At 41.7% G+C, this 18,726-nt stretch overlaps 1 protein-coding gene across 4 annotated transcripts in view; it reads left to right on the forward strand.

Annotated features, from left to right (window-relative positions):
* Positions 1-18,726, forward strand: part of CCDC88A (coiled-coil domain containing 88A) — a 4,373,054-nt gene that overhangs the window by 629,144 nt on the left and 3,725,184 nt on the right. For all 4 annotated transcript variants that reach the window (XM_044055294.1, XM_044055285.1, XM_044055303.1 and 1 more), the window contains exon 4: positions 9,571-9,640. In XM_044055294.1, coding sequence (XP_043911229.1) covers positions 9,571-9,640 — 70 coding nt within the window. The remainder of the gene's footprint in view (positions 1-9,570; positions 9,641-18,726) is intronic.

Raw genomic sequence — 18,726 nt, forward strand, 5'->3', positions numbered from 1 at the left:
TCCAGAGATTATACAATCCACGTGTGTTCCCAGTTAAGCATAACCATAAATTATCGATAAATCTGCTTTATTGCTGTCGCAGCATATTTCCTTTATAGGAGCAGATCTAGACACCACCACCGCCTTGGTCAGATTGCCTCAAGCAAGAGTAATCTCTCTATGAAGTCAAGTGTCCCACTTGTTAATGGAAAGAAGAGTTCCTACATTCCAGGTTCTGAAGCTGTTGGGCACCATGGCAGCGACGCTCATAGCGGTTCCTCTGGGACGAATACACATGAGGATACTCCAATGGTTACTCTTCACACACTGGTCTTATCAACAGCTTCCAATGTCACACAAGATTCTACTGACAAATGCTTGCAAAAAGGACCTTCTTTGGTGGTTGAACAGCCACCAGGTAACTGTAGGTTGCCCATGTACTTCCCCCTCCCTCAGCAACGGTGACCACGGATGCTTCCCTGATAGGGTGGGGGGGGGCTGTTTCAGGGGAAGAACTATCCAAGGCATTTGGTCAGAGATGGAATCCCATTTGCACATCAGTGTCCTAGAGTTGAAAGTGGTATTTCTAGCGTTGCAACACTTTCACGACTGTCTACCTTGAGAGACTATTGTAATACAGAACGACAACAAGTCGGTAGTCTGGTACATCAACAAACAAGGGGGAACCAAGTCTTACCCCTTATGCTGAGAGGCCCTGAGAATTTGGCAGTGGGCTGTATCCACCGGGTGCTTTCTGATAGCAACACACATCCCGGGGTCATCCAACATGCTAGCGGACAAACTGAGCAGAGCCATTCTGTTGCCTCACGAGTGGTCCCTCAAAGAACAAGTGGCGGAGATGATATTCTGCAGATGGGGCCAGCCTTGCTGCAACCTTTTTGCATCCCTGATGAATGCCAAATGCAGAAGCTACTTTGCCCTATACCCTCAATGGGGGACAGCCCAAGGGATTCGCTCGTACACGATTGGCCCTCGGGTCTCCTTTATGCTTTTCCACCAACCCCTCTGATCACCAGATTCTTACAGAAAGCCAAAAGCTTGGGAAGGGCTGTTATTCTGATAGCCCCATTTTGGCCTCGGCAGATATGGTTCCCCTTCCTTCAACAATACCAAGTGGAAGAACCTTGGGTTCTGGACCCAGTGCCAGACCGTCTGACTCATTCATTGGGAGTTGTACACCCCTCTCTTTTCTCCCTCAAACTGACAGCTTGGCTGCTCCACTTCCCAACCTAGCCAGTTAATATAAATTGTTTTCCGCTGTACAACATATTCTAGTTTCTTCTCATAAAGTCTCCGCCAGGAAACTGTACAACAGCAAATGGAAGCAGTTTGTTCATTGGGCTTCTCAGCATAATATTGATCCCTATGTCACTCCTATTCATAGTATTCTGGAATTCTTGACTTTGCTTTTTCACGATGGTGCAGCAGCTGCTACTATAAGGGTTCAATTGGCTGCTATAGCCAACTTTCATGTGGGATGCAAAGGTTCTAACATTATGTCCCACAGATTATGTAAAGCTTTTTTGAAAGGGACTCATCACCTTTGGCCACCCATCAGACATCCAGTTACTCCCTGGAATCTAAATTTGGTGCCGTCTCAAATTATGCTTCCCCTCTTTGAGCAGGCGTCATCTTGTCTTCTGAAGTTTCTTTCTTGGACAACAGTTTTCTTGGTGGCTATTACCTCGGCGCGTAGAGTTTCTGAACTACAAGCACTTTCTATCGGACCTCCATATCTGGTCTTTCACCCCGACAGAGTGTCTCTCAGGACATATCCTACCTTTCTTCCTAAGGTCTGCTCCGAGACTAATTTAAATCAGTCTATTGAGCTTCCCACCTTTTTCAGACATTATTCCAGTAACTTGGAATACATGTTACATAAGCTTGATGTTCACAGACAATTGAGGTTTTATTTGGACAGAACAAAGGAATTTAGGAAATTGGATCAACTCTGTTTCCTATGCAGATAATAAGAAAGGTCTTGCTGTATCCAAAGTTACATTGTCTAAATGGCTTTCTGATTGTATAAAATTTGTATATTCTTCAGCTAACCAACCTTTAGAACTTGAAGTGAAAGCTCATTCTACCAGGGCTGTTTCTACGTCCCTGGCCCACGCAGCCCGTTTACCTTTGGACACCATTTGTGCAGCTGCTACTTGGTCCAAACCTCATATGTTTATCACTCATTGCAAAGTGGACAGGATCTCCAGGGACAGGGCTTCCTTTGGTTCCACCGTTCTCAGGAATGTACTCCCGTGAGCCACCCAGGATTAGGGTTCTTGGTATGCTACCCACGTGTAAGAACAAGCGGCAAGATTGAACAACTTCACATAAAGAAGTTATGTTCTTACCATAACATTCCATGTGAGTTCATCTTGCCTTTGTTCTTACACTCCCTCCCACCTTCCCCCTCCGGGTTCTGGAAGAACAGGTATGACTGGTGGTCTGGTTGGTCTGACTAGTGTCCTTACTTCCAGCCAGAATATCTCTTAGCTAATTCTAAATGGTTGTATACATATGTACATATTGTATTTTTGGTGCTTAATTATATTTTTTATTGCTGGGTTCAGCAAACTAGATTTGGGGTTGGTAAGAGAGCATCATGGGATAGGGACTGTGCCTCGAGCCACTCAAAGATCTTGAGCTTGGAAACCGGCCAACTCGGAGCTGATGGATCGGCTCCGTATCCACGTGTAAGAACAAAGGTGAGATGAACAACTCGCATGGAACATTATGGTAAGAACATAACTTCTTTTTTTCTTCTACACATTTTACCTAACAATAGTCTACGTTGCCATCGTTGATAACTTGCTCCCCTTTTTTCCTTTTACCTCTTAGGTAATCTCTTTGATAATATTGCTGGTATCTTCCTCTTTTCTCTACCTATTGTATGTACTTCTTCCTACCAGTGTTGGTAGGTTTCTTTCTTTCATTCTGTCTGTTAAGCGTGAGTGTGTTTGTGTGATTTCTTAAAAATGGCAGAAGCAGAATGGCACGTCAGGCTTCAAACAGTATCAGGATTGTGGAAGAAAGATGCCAAATTCAGATGGGCATCTTTCATGTGTATATTGTATGGGTACTCCCCACATAGAAACTGTGTGTAAGATCTGCCAAGTTTTCATTGCCCAAACTTTGGCAGAACAGCAAAATAAGTTGATGTTAAAGGGATTGTTGATATCCACATTTAACGAAGCCCTCTCTAAGCCAGAGTTTTCCAAATCTGAACCAGAAATGAGAAGCCACTCAGTGCCGACCTCACCATTGGCCCCGGACTCCAAAATCTCATAAGTTGCCAGTTCCATCTGTGTCTTCGGAGCAGAGTAGTAAAATTGTCAAACTGATTGTAAAACAACCTTTGGCACCAACAGTTGGGTCCTCATCGGTACCGACTGTTGTACCACTGATCTTGACTACTTCGGCAGAACCAGTCTCCTCGGTGCCAAATTTGACAGTCTCTTGCACCGGCAACCTCTTCGGCATCCTCCTTCATTGTCTTCCCACTCAGTTCCAACTTCTCCATCTGCTCCGCAGCATACAGTGCCAAAATTTGAAGCATTTGTACTTCCCAGAACAAAGTATTCTCCTTCTACAGACCTATTTTTGGGTCAACTCCCCAGTCCTTTTGTGGATAAGCCAGGGTCTCCCCTGAGGATGTCTGTCCATTCAACCAGAAGTCTTTCCGAAGTGGACATGGTGAGCTTGGTGGATCAGCTTTTGGTGGCCAGGGGGTCTTCCCGCACCCATGCCGACTTTCCTGCCTCCTTGAGTCGAGGCCTATTCTTCCAGGATTCCTCTGGATTGCCCTCCTCCTACCTCCTTTACAAGCCCACCACATTGACTATCCCGGTTTCAGGTGTTTCGGTGCCGAGAGAAGGTTGGCTCTGATGTCTTCGGCTCCATTGGATTTCATAGACACCGGGGGCCATGGTGTGGCTGTTGGTTTGGGAGACTACAGTACAGTACCAATTGTTTGCTCTGGGCCATTTTTGGTTCTCGGAACCCTGCCAGTTTCGGACCTTCCCCTGCTTCTGTTTTGGAAGTGGTCCTTCAGAGCGGGGTGTGACTGTGGTTCCAAGGATGTCTTTCTCTGTTCTGGGCTCCCATCTTTCTTCAGGGGGACCTGCCTTTCAGATCATGGGGAGAGCTTTAGCCTCTGTGGGCATTCAGCTGGGCCCCATCTACGTCGGAATGTCACATATATTTGTACCTTCTGGACCGCAGCTGCCACCACCTCTCACGTCGGGACAGTGGGCACCGAATCAGCAATATGTTCTCTTTCAGGGCCCCTCTTCTTAGGAGTCCTCCTCAGAGATTCCCATTGAGGAGCCACTCAGTAAGAAGACTTGTAAGAGGAAGCATCTAGATTCCCCAGAAGAGTCTATTTCAGAAGACACAGATTATGATGAAAGGGGACTGTTCCTCCCTGGTCATCCTAGAAATCATGAAACAGAAGGCTGATTGAAAGTCCACCAATTCATTGAGGAATTTTTTTTGCAGGCTTTTGGTGCTTGACCATGTACTTCCTGGGCGACCCCACCCGCTGACGACCTTAAGTTTATAGCACAGCTGGCGTGGAAGGCTCCTGATTCTTTTGATCCAATTCCCTGGAGGCCAGATAAAATTTTAGCAGCTCCTGAAGATCAACCACATTAGGGAAAGGGTTTAGCAGTAGATGCCGTGGTGGCGGTGGCCACCAAAAAGGAACTTGCCAAACAAAGTTCCACTGTCCACCATCCAAACAGAGGGTCTCAGACAATGGACAGGTTTGGGAAGTGGGATTTGTGTCATCAACCTTTGCTCTTAGGTCTTTGAATTTCATGGCACACTTTTACGAGATTTCAAAGAGGTCTGATACCCTAGCTGGAGCTGTGTCTGATGAGGTGAGGGATAAGGTTGTCTCTCAACTTGCCACCCTAGAGTCTATATTGAATTTGTCCATGCGACTCATCGCTCATGCAACCGAAGGAACGACTAGGCAGCGGGTACAAGTGTTGCCATAAGGCACCACACCTGGATGCTCCTGTCTGATTTTGCAGAACCTTTTGAGTCTTCCTTCATCATTGTTCCTATTGACAGATCTTTATTGTTTGGCCGCAAAGTCAGAGAGACACTAGCTAGATGTGAAAAAGATGGGAAGACTGTTTCTGCTGTGGGCATTCATTTTTCAAATCCTCAACAGTCCTACTCCAGGAATCATAGCAGTGGGAAAATGTGGTTCAAAAAATCCCAAGGGCCTTTTTAGGACACATGGTGAATACTCCCCCTCTGGGCAGAGGGGGGAGTTCTAATGGAAGATGCCCTCCCCATGACAGAGTAGGTCCGCTTAATCAGGACTCCAGAGATTTCTTCTCCAGACAGCCCTACCAGCCTTGCTGAATGGAGGCTAGGTTACTTACCTCTGGAAGCAGTCTGGGGAAGATTTTCACTGCACCAAACAGCCTGGCTAATAACTTTGGATACTTGGATGCAGAGAATTATCACCAGAGGTTACAAAATTCCTTTCAGTCACTTTCCAAAGTTACAAAAATGAATCCCCGATTTTGCACCTAATCAGAAGGGTCTAGCACCAGTAGAGATTCAAAAGCTGCTGGAAAAAAATTCATCCAAGAAGTCGCACCAGACCAGAAAGGATCCAAATTTTTCTCCAGGTACTTTTTTAGTGACAAAAAAGATGGGACTGGAGACCAATATTAGATCTCAGCCTTCTGAACAAGTTCATTCAGCAGACAAAATTTCAGATGGCCACAGTTCAGTCTATCCTTCCCTTTCTGTAGGAGAACGATTGGATGTGCTTTATAGAGCTTCAGGCTGCACATTACCACATAAAGAGGGACAAATGCTCCAGAAGATTCCTCCACTTCTGGCTGGACGCCAGTCATTTATTTATTTATTGATTTGCAGTTTGTTTACCAGGATGGTCCATTGGGCCATGAGGAGCCCATTTTCAATGGAGTCCTTGGGGAGAAAAGTCCCAGTAAATACAAATATAGAAAATTACAGAATTACAAAACAATTACAATATTTACAAAAGCACTTAGAGACATTTAGAAAAAAATACATGGTAACAACAGTTGCAATAAATTGGCATTTGATGGAGCAAATGCATGAAAATCCCATTATAAATATATTAAGGTAGTTATAAAGAATACAAGTTCCTTCAGGAAATTATGGGCTAAAGGACGCTATTAGCAGATATGTTTGGAATAGAGAGAATTATAGTTAAGGAAGTTTTATGTAGGGTGAGAGCAACAGCAATTTCCAATTCAGAGTGCTGCCCTTCATTCTCACCACAGCCCCCAAAGTGTTCACCAAATGCATGGCAGTGTTAACAGCTCATTTGAGACGACACAGTTTCCAAGTGTTTCCATACCTAGACACCTGGCTCCACACCGCCCCCTCCAGGCATCTACTGCTTCAAGCCACAGACTGTGTTGAACCTTTCCGAATCTTTGGTCATTTCGATCAACAGAGAAAAATCCCAGTTAACTCCTACACAAGATCTAGAATTTATAAGAGCATGCCTCAATACAATTTCTTGTATAGCCTCTCTCCCTCTGCAAAAGGTTTCACAGGTACAGTCTCTGTGGTCTTTATTACCAGAAGAACAAGAAACAGAATCTCCTTCTATTTCATAGCCCACTTTTTGCTGGACAAACATTTGTATTTCCTCCTTAGCATGTACCTCATCAGAAAACGAATTTGTCCCTTCAGGGAAGTGTATTTGAACACAGCTGGGTACAGTAGTTTGAATCTCACACCTGCATCTCGACATTCCCTGAACAGTGGAATGAATTTACTTCTCTTCGGCCTGGTGTACAATTAGTAATCATTCTCCACAACCACTCTGCTCTCTCCCACTTTTCAGTATTTTTTCCTTCTGCCACAGTTTTGGCAAAATCGGCTCCTTCAGTTGGTAGGATTGCACCTTTACTCTTAAAGGTCTGGGTTGCTTTCTCATAGCCAGGTTTGGAGGATACACACAATGTGCAGTTTCAACTGACAACTCCTGCTATGAAATACCAGTCCAGTTGCTTATTTGTGCTTTCATAAAATTAACAGTCTGTTTCTTCCAGCTTCTCTGGTATAGCTGAAAATCTCTGGTTTTCCCTATGTGCTTTGTCCTCTAATTCTATTTGTGAAACATCTCTTCCTGAGCAGTCTCGTATTCAGCCAGCCTTTTCTTCATTCCAGTCTCTGATTTTTGCAGCTTTATCAGCTCATCTGAATATCTGTTTAAAGCTTATTCCATTTTTTTCCAGCATTTTACTGTTTGTGTTGATATACTCCATCAGTGTTTCATTTATTTTAACCAGGTACGTGTGCAGTTGTCTTGTATCTTCCCCTAGGTTACTGGAAGGTATGTCTGGAGGTTGCATTGACTTTTGATGATCAGCTGCAGAAATTTTCCCCAGTCAGTGTTTCTTCCTCACTTTTTGTAGCTTCTTTTTTTCAGGTGCTCTGTATTTTTTTCCTTGGCTTCTAGGCAGTACACTTACTAGCCAGTTACTGAAATTTACCCATAAGCACAAAAGTGTACTGGCTTTCTCTGTTGAGTTTTTGTTTTCACACTGGGAGAGAGAGAGTTATGCTGTTACTCAATGTGCAGCCATCTTGGAAGTCCCAAACATGGCTACTTTTTGATGGTAGAGGTTTGGAGGCATGTAACAACATCTTGAAATACAACAGTGTAGACATTTGCTCTTTCATTTTCTTCTGAGTCTAACACCAGAGGGGGTGCACAGAAGATAACTGCCTTTTTTAAGGTATAGAATGAGAAGGCAGATGGTATTCCCAAATATGATTGATGTATCATTGCAAGCATTTGTTTTCTCAGTTTATTGGGAATTACCATTTTCTTGGCTTTCTTTGAACAGTAAATCTTTGGCAAAACTTATTTCTTCCTGGAAAGAAAGTAAGATTGAGTTTCTTTCCTTAACCATGATATTTTACTCAGGCAGTCACAATGTTTGATAAACATTCTAAAATGTAATTACGAACATCCAGAAAACCTTTACTTCTGGGGTCTAACAGCCCTTGGATGCCCAGCTTAATTTATTTCCTTCAGCATTACAGCCATTTAGGGTGTATTAAAAAGATGGAGGAAAAACTTGAATTAAGGGTATGACAGTGTGTGAAAAAATTAGTAGTCTGCGTGGTCAGAAGAGACCAGACTTGAGTCTAAGAACAGGGGTTACTGGGGGAATGTGATAGGGACTTGTAGGGGATGGACAGGGAAATTGATGGCAGTGAAGAGCTGCCATGGAGTCTAAGGAACTGATGTGGATGCAGTGGGGATCCCATGGACAGCATGGTGGATGTCTTGTATTCCTTTGCCTAGGGATGCATTTCACCTAAGTCCGTCCCTGTTGAAAAGTACGGTAGTTTTCATATTTGTGTCAATGACTCTGTAAAGGAGTATGGCAGCATGATACCCTGAGGTATCATTTTGAAGGTGGCATCAGTCCAAACACATTGATCCCATTACCTGATCTATATTCTAAGACACCAGCAGAACTATTATAGTTTTAGATGTGTAAATTATGATATTTGTTTGTCAGTATCTTATATTAGTATATCTGTAAGGAAGCTTGGTGACGTGATGGGTGAATTATCATTTTGAAGTCAACATCGGCCTGGCCACTTTGGTTCTAGTACATGACCTCTGTCTAGCGTACCTGCAGGTACTTGATGCTTTATTTATGTTTCAGATGTGAATATTCTGAGTTTTCATATATGTGCTACTCTGTAAGGGAGCATGGCAGCATAATGGGTGAGGTATCACTTTGAAGCTGGCATCCATCTGGACAAATTGAGCTCTTGACACAACTGTTGTGAAGTATATCTGTGAAAGTATAACTTGTGTATTTTTCAGTTATCAAAGTAATATTTTCATAATTGATATCATTATCTTGTGAAGGCAGCGTAACATGGATGATGCCTCATTTTGAAGCTGACATCAGTGTGGATAATTTGTGCACTGACACTTGGCCTCTGTTTTGTACACTTACAGATCTATAAGACATTGAGAAATATGGTATTTTTCATATTTCTGTCAATATTTCAGTAAGAAAACATGACAGTGCTGGCTGAGGATGCTATTTGAAATTAACATCTAGGGAAAAATCATTTGTGCATTGTATGTATTTACATGTTATGGTTATTCAGATATTGTCACTTGCAAGAAATATGCAATGTCCTAAAAATATGTGCTGGGTGGCAGTTATAAAATCACACTTCACAGTTGCAATGTCAACACTTGGACATTTGGGAAGATCTGTTTGTGCTACGTAATTTTCATATTTGCACTTTTTCTGTTGGTAGGCTTTGAAAGTTATGTTTAAGTATTGATTCGGAAATATAAACTCTGAAAAACAGCTCTTTTTTCCTAGGGAGGAATTGACCGTCATTATTTCTGAGTTTCTTAAGAGTAAATAACCTAAAAACATAGGATGTATGTGGTAGATTGAAGACTGCGGATTGAGGAATGGATTGTCTACAAAACTAGTAACACTTTTTTCTATATTTTTTCACGTATGCTATGTAGTATAATTATCTTTTTGTATTGTGCAGGAAACTCTGCAGCAGCTGATTGTGATGTCACTGCCAAATATTTTGACCTTGGGTAGAAATCCACTTTCAGGTAAGTCATTCAGATAGTTTTTTTGTGTAGGTTCAGAAAGTTGAGACAGAAATCCCAAAGGCTGACACACCCTTAAGAAGGCTGTTGTTTCTAACTCTTGGCTGTGAACATATTCATCATTGGTACTGTTGATCATCTGTGGTATTTTGCATCTGTACAGTGGATATGCTCTTCATATTACTCGTTTTGTTCAGCACTTTGCTAATCACAAGTAATACAGTGCCTTACAAAATAATTTTGAATGGTTTATATATGTATATACGTGGATGTGTTGTTGTGAGGGAGTTATTTATTTTATTGGCCTTGTCTTAGCTTTTGGTGCAACAATTTGTTGGATTTAAAAACAAAAACACTGCGGTTAATCTTTAGTCATGACTGGAAATGAAGACACCCCCCCTTCAGCCTTTTGTTTTAATTGTATGACACCATTACTACTCTGTATGAATGGCAGCAAGTCTACATTGATGAGGAATATTTTGCATTTGAAAAAATGTTTCCTATAGACAGTTGGATGTCTTAATGTTTCTTAAAACAAAACTTTTTTTTTAATTTTGCTGCATGTTTACCTATGTGATAAGGTGTGGAAGGTAAATATCCACTGTCCATTCACAAAAATAAATATTTGCAAGACAGCCTTGTAAAGCGTGAAGCACAAAAAGAGAAGGACTTGTCTTGCCCTATGCTAAATTTCTATTTCCTAGTAGCATATGGTAAAGTATTCCTAACCCTTAACTACGTAGCATGCTGAAAACAAGTTGAGCTGGATGAGTGCTCTCAGCTTTGTGTACCTTTTTGGCAGATAGCCTGGAATGCTGGAAGTACTGCTGTATACAACTGGGAGAAAAGTGCATGTTAGAGATTCCTGAAGTTGTGCTTTATAGCTTTGAAAGTATAAATACATATAGCAGTAACATCAAAAGCTTAAGTATTGTATTAGTCAAATTTGAAAGAGCTTTCTAAATGATTTGCGCCCTTACAGACTATTTGTTCTTACTCTGTGGTTGTGCAGCCATGGAGTTACTGTGTTAATGTAAGGGGGGGGGGGGGTTGATGGTGAAGCCCTTCCATGGAACCTAGAGAAAGTACTTGTCAGATTTTTTTTCTGTTTTGTTTGTTTGCAATTGTTAATTGGGAGTCACTGACTGTATGGTCCATTTTCATGCGAAATCCAGAAGTTGAAGTCTCCATATAAATTATATACAAATAAAAATACACAAGTAATGGCATGACAAGCATCATGAAGGTAATAAGGATATATTTATCTAGACACTGACTTGTTAGCATAGATAATCACTCACCTTCTCCAAGGACCCTACAAAGGGGCATGGAATATTTAATGCAAGATGATGGGTGGCTAGGTATTAGAGTAGATGGCAGTTTGCATTGTTTTTGCATCTTTAATTGAATCATCGCATTTTAAACACTAACATGAGTTTACCTACATTACTGGAAAAGAAAGTAACAGTTTTTTTTTTTTTTTTTTTTAACAGTTTTCATTTAACGTGACATTAGCTAAATTATTCAGGTACTACCTTCCCTTAAAACTCACTCCTCCTCAATATTATTTTGCACGTATTGTTCCTACGTATTCAATCTATTTCTATTAAAATTTGCTCCTTTCCTTTTCTAAAGATCTGTATTTGTTTTTTTTATCTCATTTACAGTATCCAGTACTTAAGTTACGTTAGGTTTAGAGTTTGATTTCAGCTTTGTAGTAATTGCATTTTTTACAGGAAATACCGTTAAACTTAATAAGGCCTTACTGTGTTTAGGCAATTAAATCCCAAAGGAATAATGTGCTTGGTTACAACCATTTGCTCCCCCAGCATATCTGTAAAAATACTCTGTAAGCATTTTTTTAAATCAGTCAACTTTTTACATTCCTAAAAAGAATGGGGACCCAATTACCTCTTTGATCCCCATCACACTCATAGCATCTGCTATCTATGTGGGGAAAAATCCACTAAAAATCTACTTTGGGTATAAAAATATATATACAAACACCTTCATCAGGAAATCCTAAACTTTTTGGAATTTCTTGCATACTTGTGAGCCTTACAGGTTTCCTCCCATTGTTCCTTTGTGAATTGCCTTTCCATTCCCTCTTCCTGATCTTTTCTTACCATGTCTGAGTCTTATAGTTTTTCTACAGTAGTTTATAGGGTGGTAGGTTGGCGTAACGGTTAAGGTGCTTACCTTAGAAACACAAGGTGCAGGGTTTGATTCTGACATAGGGTAATTGGCTAGGCTTAAAATGGCCCATAAGGGCAGTTAACCTAGTACTAACCTATGCACCTATACATCCTACTAAATATCCATTTTTAAAAGCAGCTTTTATTATATATTTAACTAAAAACTTTATCAGAGCCAGTCTTCAACTTAGCACTCCACTGTCGCTTTCTTTTTGCCTTTGCTCAGTCATCAATCCCTACTGGAGAAGGCAGTCTTTAAACTTCTGTTTAACCTCATCCCACTGAATTACCTTTCCGTCATGAGTCATTTGCTTCCCTGTACTTTGATTCCTTAGCTTATTTCTTCCTGTGAATTCCAACCGTATCTCACCTGTATTCTAAAATCCTGCTAACTGATATTCCTATCAATAGCGTCTTTTCTCAATTTCCACACTAGACTTGGTTCTTAAAATATTTTCTGCTTCTTTATAAGTGTAATTGTATATGATTGTTATTTTCGTTATGAACTTGCACCCAGAATCTAGATTCTTTACCTGTTGACCCCCCCCCCCACACACACACACACACACATCACTTTTCACTTTGATTAATAACCTTTTGCTGGAGTTATGTATATGAGTCTTAACTGTGTAGTTCTAAAGTACCAAACGGAGTTCAAACGGGGTAACCATAAAGCACCTTGTTATATTGGGAGAATCAACTTACACACTTATCTTGCCATCTTCCCCTCTCAAATTCCTTCACCTCTTTATCATACACTACTTCTCCTGTGGTTGATTAAAAAGAAAAAGAAAAAAAAAACACCTGGTCTATGTGTAAAATTATTTTCAGTGCTTGAATCTTAGTATTTGTATACATAATCGAGCTTAAAGCTTCTTAGCGTTTGTATGATCTTTTGATGTGATGACGTCTTTTCCTTCTCTTGCTCAACATATTGGTCTCTGATCTGACCTTGGCCACATCTAAACTTTGAATCTGGTGCTCGGGCTCCTCCCCTACCCATAATCCTTTGTGTAAGGAACAAACCAGATCTCATTTTCTGCCATAAGCACTTGACGGATCTTTGTGCTCAGGAATATTTTTTGTCAAAAATATGGATAAGTACTTCACATTTTGATTCGTCTCTAGCATTTATGCTTGCCGTTTCGTCCTCCTTTATCTCCTTCCTTCCACTGGGGTGTCTTTTCATAAAGAAAAAAAAATAGTTTAGTAGATAAGTTTGTGTTGTTAGTTCATACTGTACACCGTCTTCTAAGACACTTTCTTCTTCTTTATTTGGTTGTGAGGATGGCTGATAAGCCCTCCGGCTTTAAAAAACATGTGGCTTGATCCTACAAGCTACCCAATTTGGACACACACTAGAAGTGCATGTATTGCCTAGGGCCTTCTCATCTTGCTGTTACCTGCTCTGTCTGCTAGGTTATTGGTCAAATCTTAGAGAGAGAAGAATCCAGCTGATTTTAAAGGGTCTCCTACAGCCTACCACAGGAGGAGAGCCGTCTTCAAGATTGGGGAAGTCTGTGGTTGCTTCATCTTCCTCTTCATCTTTAGCCTCAAAAAAGGCTGATAAATTGAAGGAAATATAAGGAGACAGAGAAAAAGAGAAAGTCAAGGGGAAAACAAACTCTACAGAAAAGAGATTTCTGGATCTGACACCCCTGTCTGCTCCTCCAACTAAGATCTCTAGACCTTCTGAGTCAGTACTCCTTTTTTTTTGGATCTGATCATTATTGGATTTGTAACACCACCTAGGCTTTCTCCAGATCCTATCTCACAGAGGCTTCCTTCTCCTGCAAGATAGATCCTGTTATCCTTTTAGATCTCCTTTCTCTACTTCCTTTTTAAGGTCAGCAAGGTCTTCTTGGGGCCTTATCAAAGCAGACATGGATGGAATGATGAGGCATTTCCTTTGAACCCAAATCTATTTGGGGGTACTCCTGGCTCTGACTACTTTTGAATCAGGAAGAATCATTTCTTCTCACTCATTAATGGCTCCTTCTCCAATCTGACCTCTTGGATCTTAGACTCAGGATCTGACTCTTACCCAGGGCAGATCTACATTGGAGCCGAGGCTTCATACTTGCTCTACTGACTCCAACAGGGTGGGTTAGGATCAAAGGTCTTGAAGTCTTTTCCTTCCTCTAGGGGCATCAGCACTTGGTAGTTTGGCTGTGATAGTCTCTGATTCCAGTCGAATGGCATCTAGGATTGAGCCACCTTTGGAAGTTTTGGCTCCAGCAGAGAGACTGCCCAGATTTGTGTTGAGCTCAATATTCCCAGGGTCCACAGCCTGCTGTCCTGGTCCTGTCAAGACTGCCACTTTCTGGGAGCCTCAGGTCTGATCTCCCAAGAGAGAGATCTGTTTCTGAGTCCTCTCCTGAGCAGCTGACATAGGAGGTTCACAGAAAACATAAGCATAAGAAGAGACGCTTGGATTCCTCCATGGAATTCCTGACCACTGGCACTGATTTTAATGAGGAAGAAGGTTCTTCCAGATCCCCATTTATGATGTCTTGTTCTGAGAGGTTCTGAAACTTCTTGGACAGAAAGGGGGTTAGTCCTCCCAAGCACCTTCTCGGTGGAATCTGTTTTTCTTGGCTTTCAGTTCTGGCCCATCTTCTTCTTGGGTGGTCCCCTGGCTGACAAAATTACCTGATCTCCTCCCGGGTGTGAAAGGAACTGGGTACAAATGAACCTATCCACAGAACGCCAAACAAGTTTTTGTTTGCTCCCAAAGATCATCCCTATTGGTGCATGGGGCTCCCAGTAGGTTATATGATGGTGGCGGCTATGAAGAAGTAGCTTGCAGAAGAAAGTTCCTCTGTCCCTCCACCAAATAGGGAGTTGCATGCGTTGAACTGATTTAGGAAGTGTCTGTGTGCTACTGTTTTGGTGAGAGTGCCTAATTACCTGGCACACATCACTTGTTTCCAGATAGATTTAACAAAGGAAATCACTAATTATCTCACTCAAAGACCTTGACTTTGGATCAAAAAAATCCTTTGACTTACAGTTGCTTTACAATACCTGTATGCACCTTATCTCCAATGCCACAGAGGGTGCATCTAGAGCAGGTGGCACAAACATTTCCATAAGAAGACATGGCTGGATGTGACTGTGAGTTTGTGGAGCATTTCAAGATGTCCTTCGCCAATGTCCCATGTGATGGATCAGTTCGGGTGGTCCCAAGGTTAGAGACCATCTCAGGAAGTGGGAAGGATGGCAGATCCCTATCTGCTGTAGGGACCAAATTCTCTACTCCTCAAAGAATATTTTCCCAGAAACCAGAACAGAGGAAAGTAAATGTGGTTTTGTAAATCCCAGGGCTTTGCATGCATACAGCATTTTTGTTGAAAGAATTCCCTGAAGCAAAGGGGTTATCTTTTATAATAGACATTTTCCCAAGGGACAGAAATGGCCTGCAAAACCAAGTCTTTGGGGGTACTTTCTTGAAAAAGCATTTCCAGCATGACTGAAAGGCTGCCCGACTGTTGCACTCTGGAGGTAGTTTTGGGTGCTTATCCCTACACGCAGCAAACTGGACGTCCACTCAAGACAGATGGGTACGGAGGGTCATAACCAGGGACTGTTTCATTCCCTTCCACACCCTTTCTTTATGACCAGAAGAATTCCTGCTTTCATTTTTGCTTTCCACTCTCATAAAGGGAAGAAATTGCTGCAGAAGTAAGGAAGCTTCTTAAAAACTAAATCATCCAAGAGGTCCCGCCATACCAGAAGGGATCCATAATTTACTCAAGATTCTGTTTAATGCCAAAGAAAAACTGAGACCTAAGGCCAGTATTGGATCTAAGTTGATTGAACAAGTTTGTGAGGTGAACAAAATTATGGATGGTCATGGTTCAGTCCATTCTTCCATTACCGAAGAAAGGTGGACTGGATGTGCTCGATAGATCTTCATCTTTGTGGTAGTACACATCCTGGACAGATGCAGGAAGTACCTTTGCTTCTGGCTAAGAGCTAGTCATTGCCAATTCAGAGCTCTGCTCTATGGTCTCATCACAGCCCCCTGGGTGTTTATCAAGCAATGGCAGTAGTGGCTTGCAAGGTTTCAGGATATTCCCGTATATGGATCATTGGCTCATCACTGCCTCTTCCAAGAATTTACTCATTCAAGCCAGATACTCCTTGCTCCAACTGTGTGTAGATTTGGAGATTATAAATCTAGAAAAGTTCAAGCTGCAGTCAGTCCAGCCTCTAGAGTTCATAGTATTTTTGTTCACAAGACTTCAGATAGCAAAATTCCCTCAGTCAAGAATAACATCCCTTCATCAAGCCCAAGAAGTCTTATTTCACAAGAAGCAACCAGCAAGGCTATTCATTTGTCTTCTAGGCTCCATGGAAGCCTCCATCACCTTACTGCGGTTAGCCAGATTCTACATGCAGGTTCTTCCGTGGAATCTGGCAATTCAGTAATCAATCAGGAAACAACTCATGACTTTTTAGTGATTCTAACAAATGTTTGCGGACCTCTCACACAGTGGTGGCTAGACTTTCCTCATATTGTGCAGGGACGTCCTTTCATTCTTCCCTCCTTCCATGCCACAGTGACTGGGGAAAGACAGTCGAAGACACTTGGTCCCAAACAGAGGCCAGTCTTCACATCAGTATATTGGAGATGAGCAGTCCTCCTAGCGTTGCAGGCTTTGGGTGTGACATGTATTCAGACAGTATGGGAGTTTGGTAAATTAACAAACAGGAAGGAACCATATCTTACCCTTTGTGTCGAGAAAGACTATGAGAGCATGGTAATGGATGTCACCTTCTCGCTGCTTTCTATATCCCAGGGAAGTCCAGTGTCCTTGTGGACAGATTAAGCATATCTATCCTTCTCCCTCATGAGTGGTCCCTCAATCCATTAGTAACTGTGGATTTTCAGTTGCTGGGCCAAGCTTGTTGCTACTTCACCTCTTCCCTCAACACCAAATTCTTTGCTCTTATTCCCCAAGAGGGGGTGTCGCCCTAGGGTGCTCTGAAGCACCCTGGGCCCTCATTATTCCTTTATGCATTCCCCTTATGCCCTTGATTTCTAAAGTTTCCTCAGAAAGCATCTGCAGTTAAGTTCACAGTCATTCTCATAGCCCCTTACTGGCCTTGACAAGTCTGATTTCCCTTCCTCAGGCCTCATCTAGTCCACTGTCTCTCTGAGCTGGGCTCAGATTCAGTTCTGTGTCACCCCTCAGGGTCACCTCGCGTGAACATTCAGTCCCTCATACTGACTGCAGTTCTTGTCATGGTTTGGCAGTCCAGGTTTTCATCTTTAGTTGTCCACATTTTTCTTTCCAAAAATCCTCCAGTTGGAAACTTGTAAGAGAAATGAAAAAGGTTTTCCATTTTGGGTGATTGAAAAAAATGTTGACCCTTTCTCTGCTCCCATCCAGCAATTTTGGACTTTCTGGCGCACATTTTCCAGTGTGGAATCAGATATTCCATAATCAAGGTTCATTTAGCCGCTAAATCCTCTTTCCATATGGCTGAAAATCATATGTCCATTGCATCTTTCAGATTATCCAAGGCTTGCCTATGAAATGCTTTTCTACTATGTCCTCCACTTAGACATCCAGGCCCTCCATGGGACATTACTATTGTGCTACAGGCTTTGCCTGGGCTCCCATTTGCACCTGCTGCTTGGGTTGATTTGAAGTTTTTGTCATGGAACACTTTATTTCTGGTTGCTTTCACATCTACCAGGAGAATTTCTGAGTTACAACTCCTATCTTCAAAACCTCCCTACCTATTTTTTTTACAAGGGCAGTGTATGTCACTATAAAAACCAACACCCTCTTTTCTTCCTAAGGTGGCTTCTGAATGATCCATTAATCAGTCAGTAAATATTCCAGTGCTCTTCCCAAATTTTTCAAACAAGGGTGAATATACTTTGCATTTACTAGATGTCCATACTCTTACATTTTTATTTACACAGGATAAAACCTTTCTTCAGCTAAACTGGGAAAACCAATGTCAAAGGTTACCCTTACACATTGATGGTCATAGTGCATTTCCTTTGCTTATCAAAAAAGAGGACTGCCACTTCAATTCCGAAGTCTTATTCCACCAAATCTGTGTCTTTGTCTACAACCTTCCTTTAGTGTTCCAATTGATGACATATGTACCGAAGCTACCTGGTCCAAGGTACATACATTGATTTCATACTAAGTAAGATGTGCAGTCTAGATTTAGAGCCTCCTTTAGTTCAGTTGTGCTCTAGAATGTCCTTTCATTTCTCCAAATGTTGTTTTTTTTTACACCATGACAGGAATGGACCCAATTCCTAAGTCAAAGTACAATTAAAGTTCATGAAATTAGTATTGTTTCACTCTTTGATGTCAGCCAAAAGTGCTCTTTGCAGCACCCGGTAATGACTCCTCCTGCAATTCATATGGAGTTACATGTATTTAAATAGGATTGTAGACTTTTTTTTTTTTTTTTTTTTTTAAAGCCCGTTGCTCTTACTATTATTGGAATTGTGTGTGTATCTTTCTTCCACATTGCTCTCGTTTCTGCTTGAAAATCCTGCTATTTTATGGCTTTGTGCCTCTCTCTCTATACAGGACACTGTATTCACTGGGTGTGGAGAGATCAATACTACTTTTGTCGCCTTTTCCTGGACCACTATATCTGGTTTTCTAGCATCTGTCTTTTGAACTGTTGGTAATGGGTGATCCCATGTGATGTAGACTTTATCATTTTCTCTGATGCTTTGTGGCTTCTATTTCCAGTGTTTTTCAGCCACTTCAGTACCATAATGTTGGCGCCGTCCCCAGTGCAACAGTCTCGCAACATTATTATGCCTTTCAGTATACAGTCCTTCTGCCATTAGGATGTCGCAACCAGCACCAAGGTATGCAACTGTTTCAAATTCTGTTTTACAAAACC

Source organism: Protopterus annectens, chromosome 1.part2 (genome assembly GCF_019279795.1).
Source record: "Protopterus annectens isolate FY-2018-M chromosome 1.part2, PAN1.0, whole genome shotgun sequence".
Taxonomy (NCBI): domain Eukaryota; kingdom Metazoa; phylum Chordata; order Ceratodontiformes; family Protopteridae; genus Protopterus; species Protopterus annectens.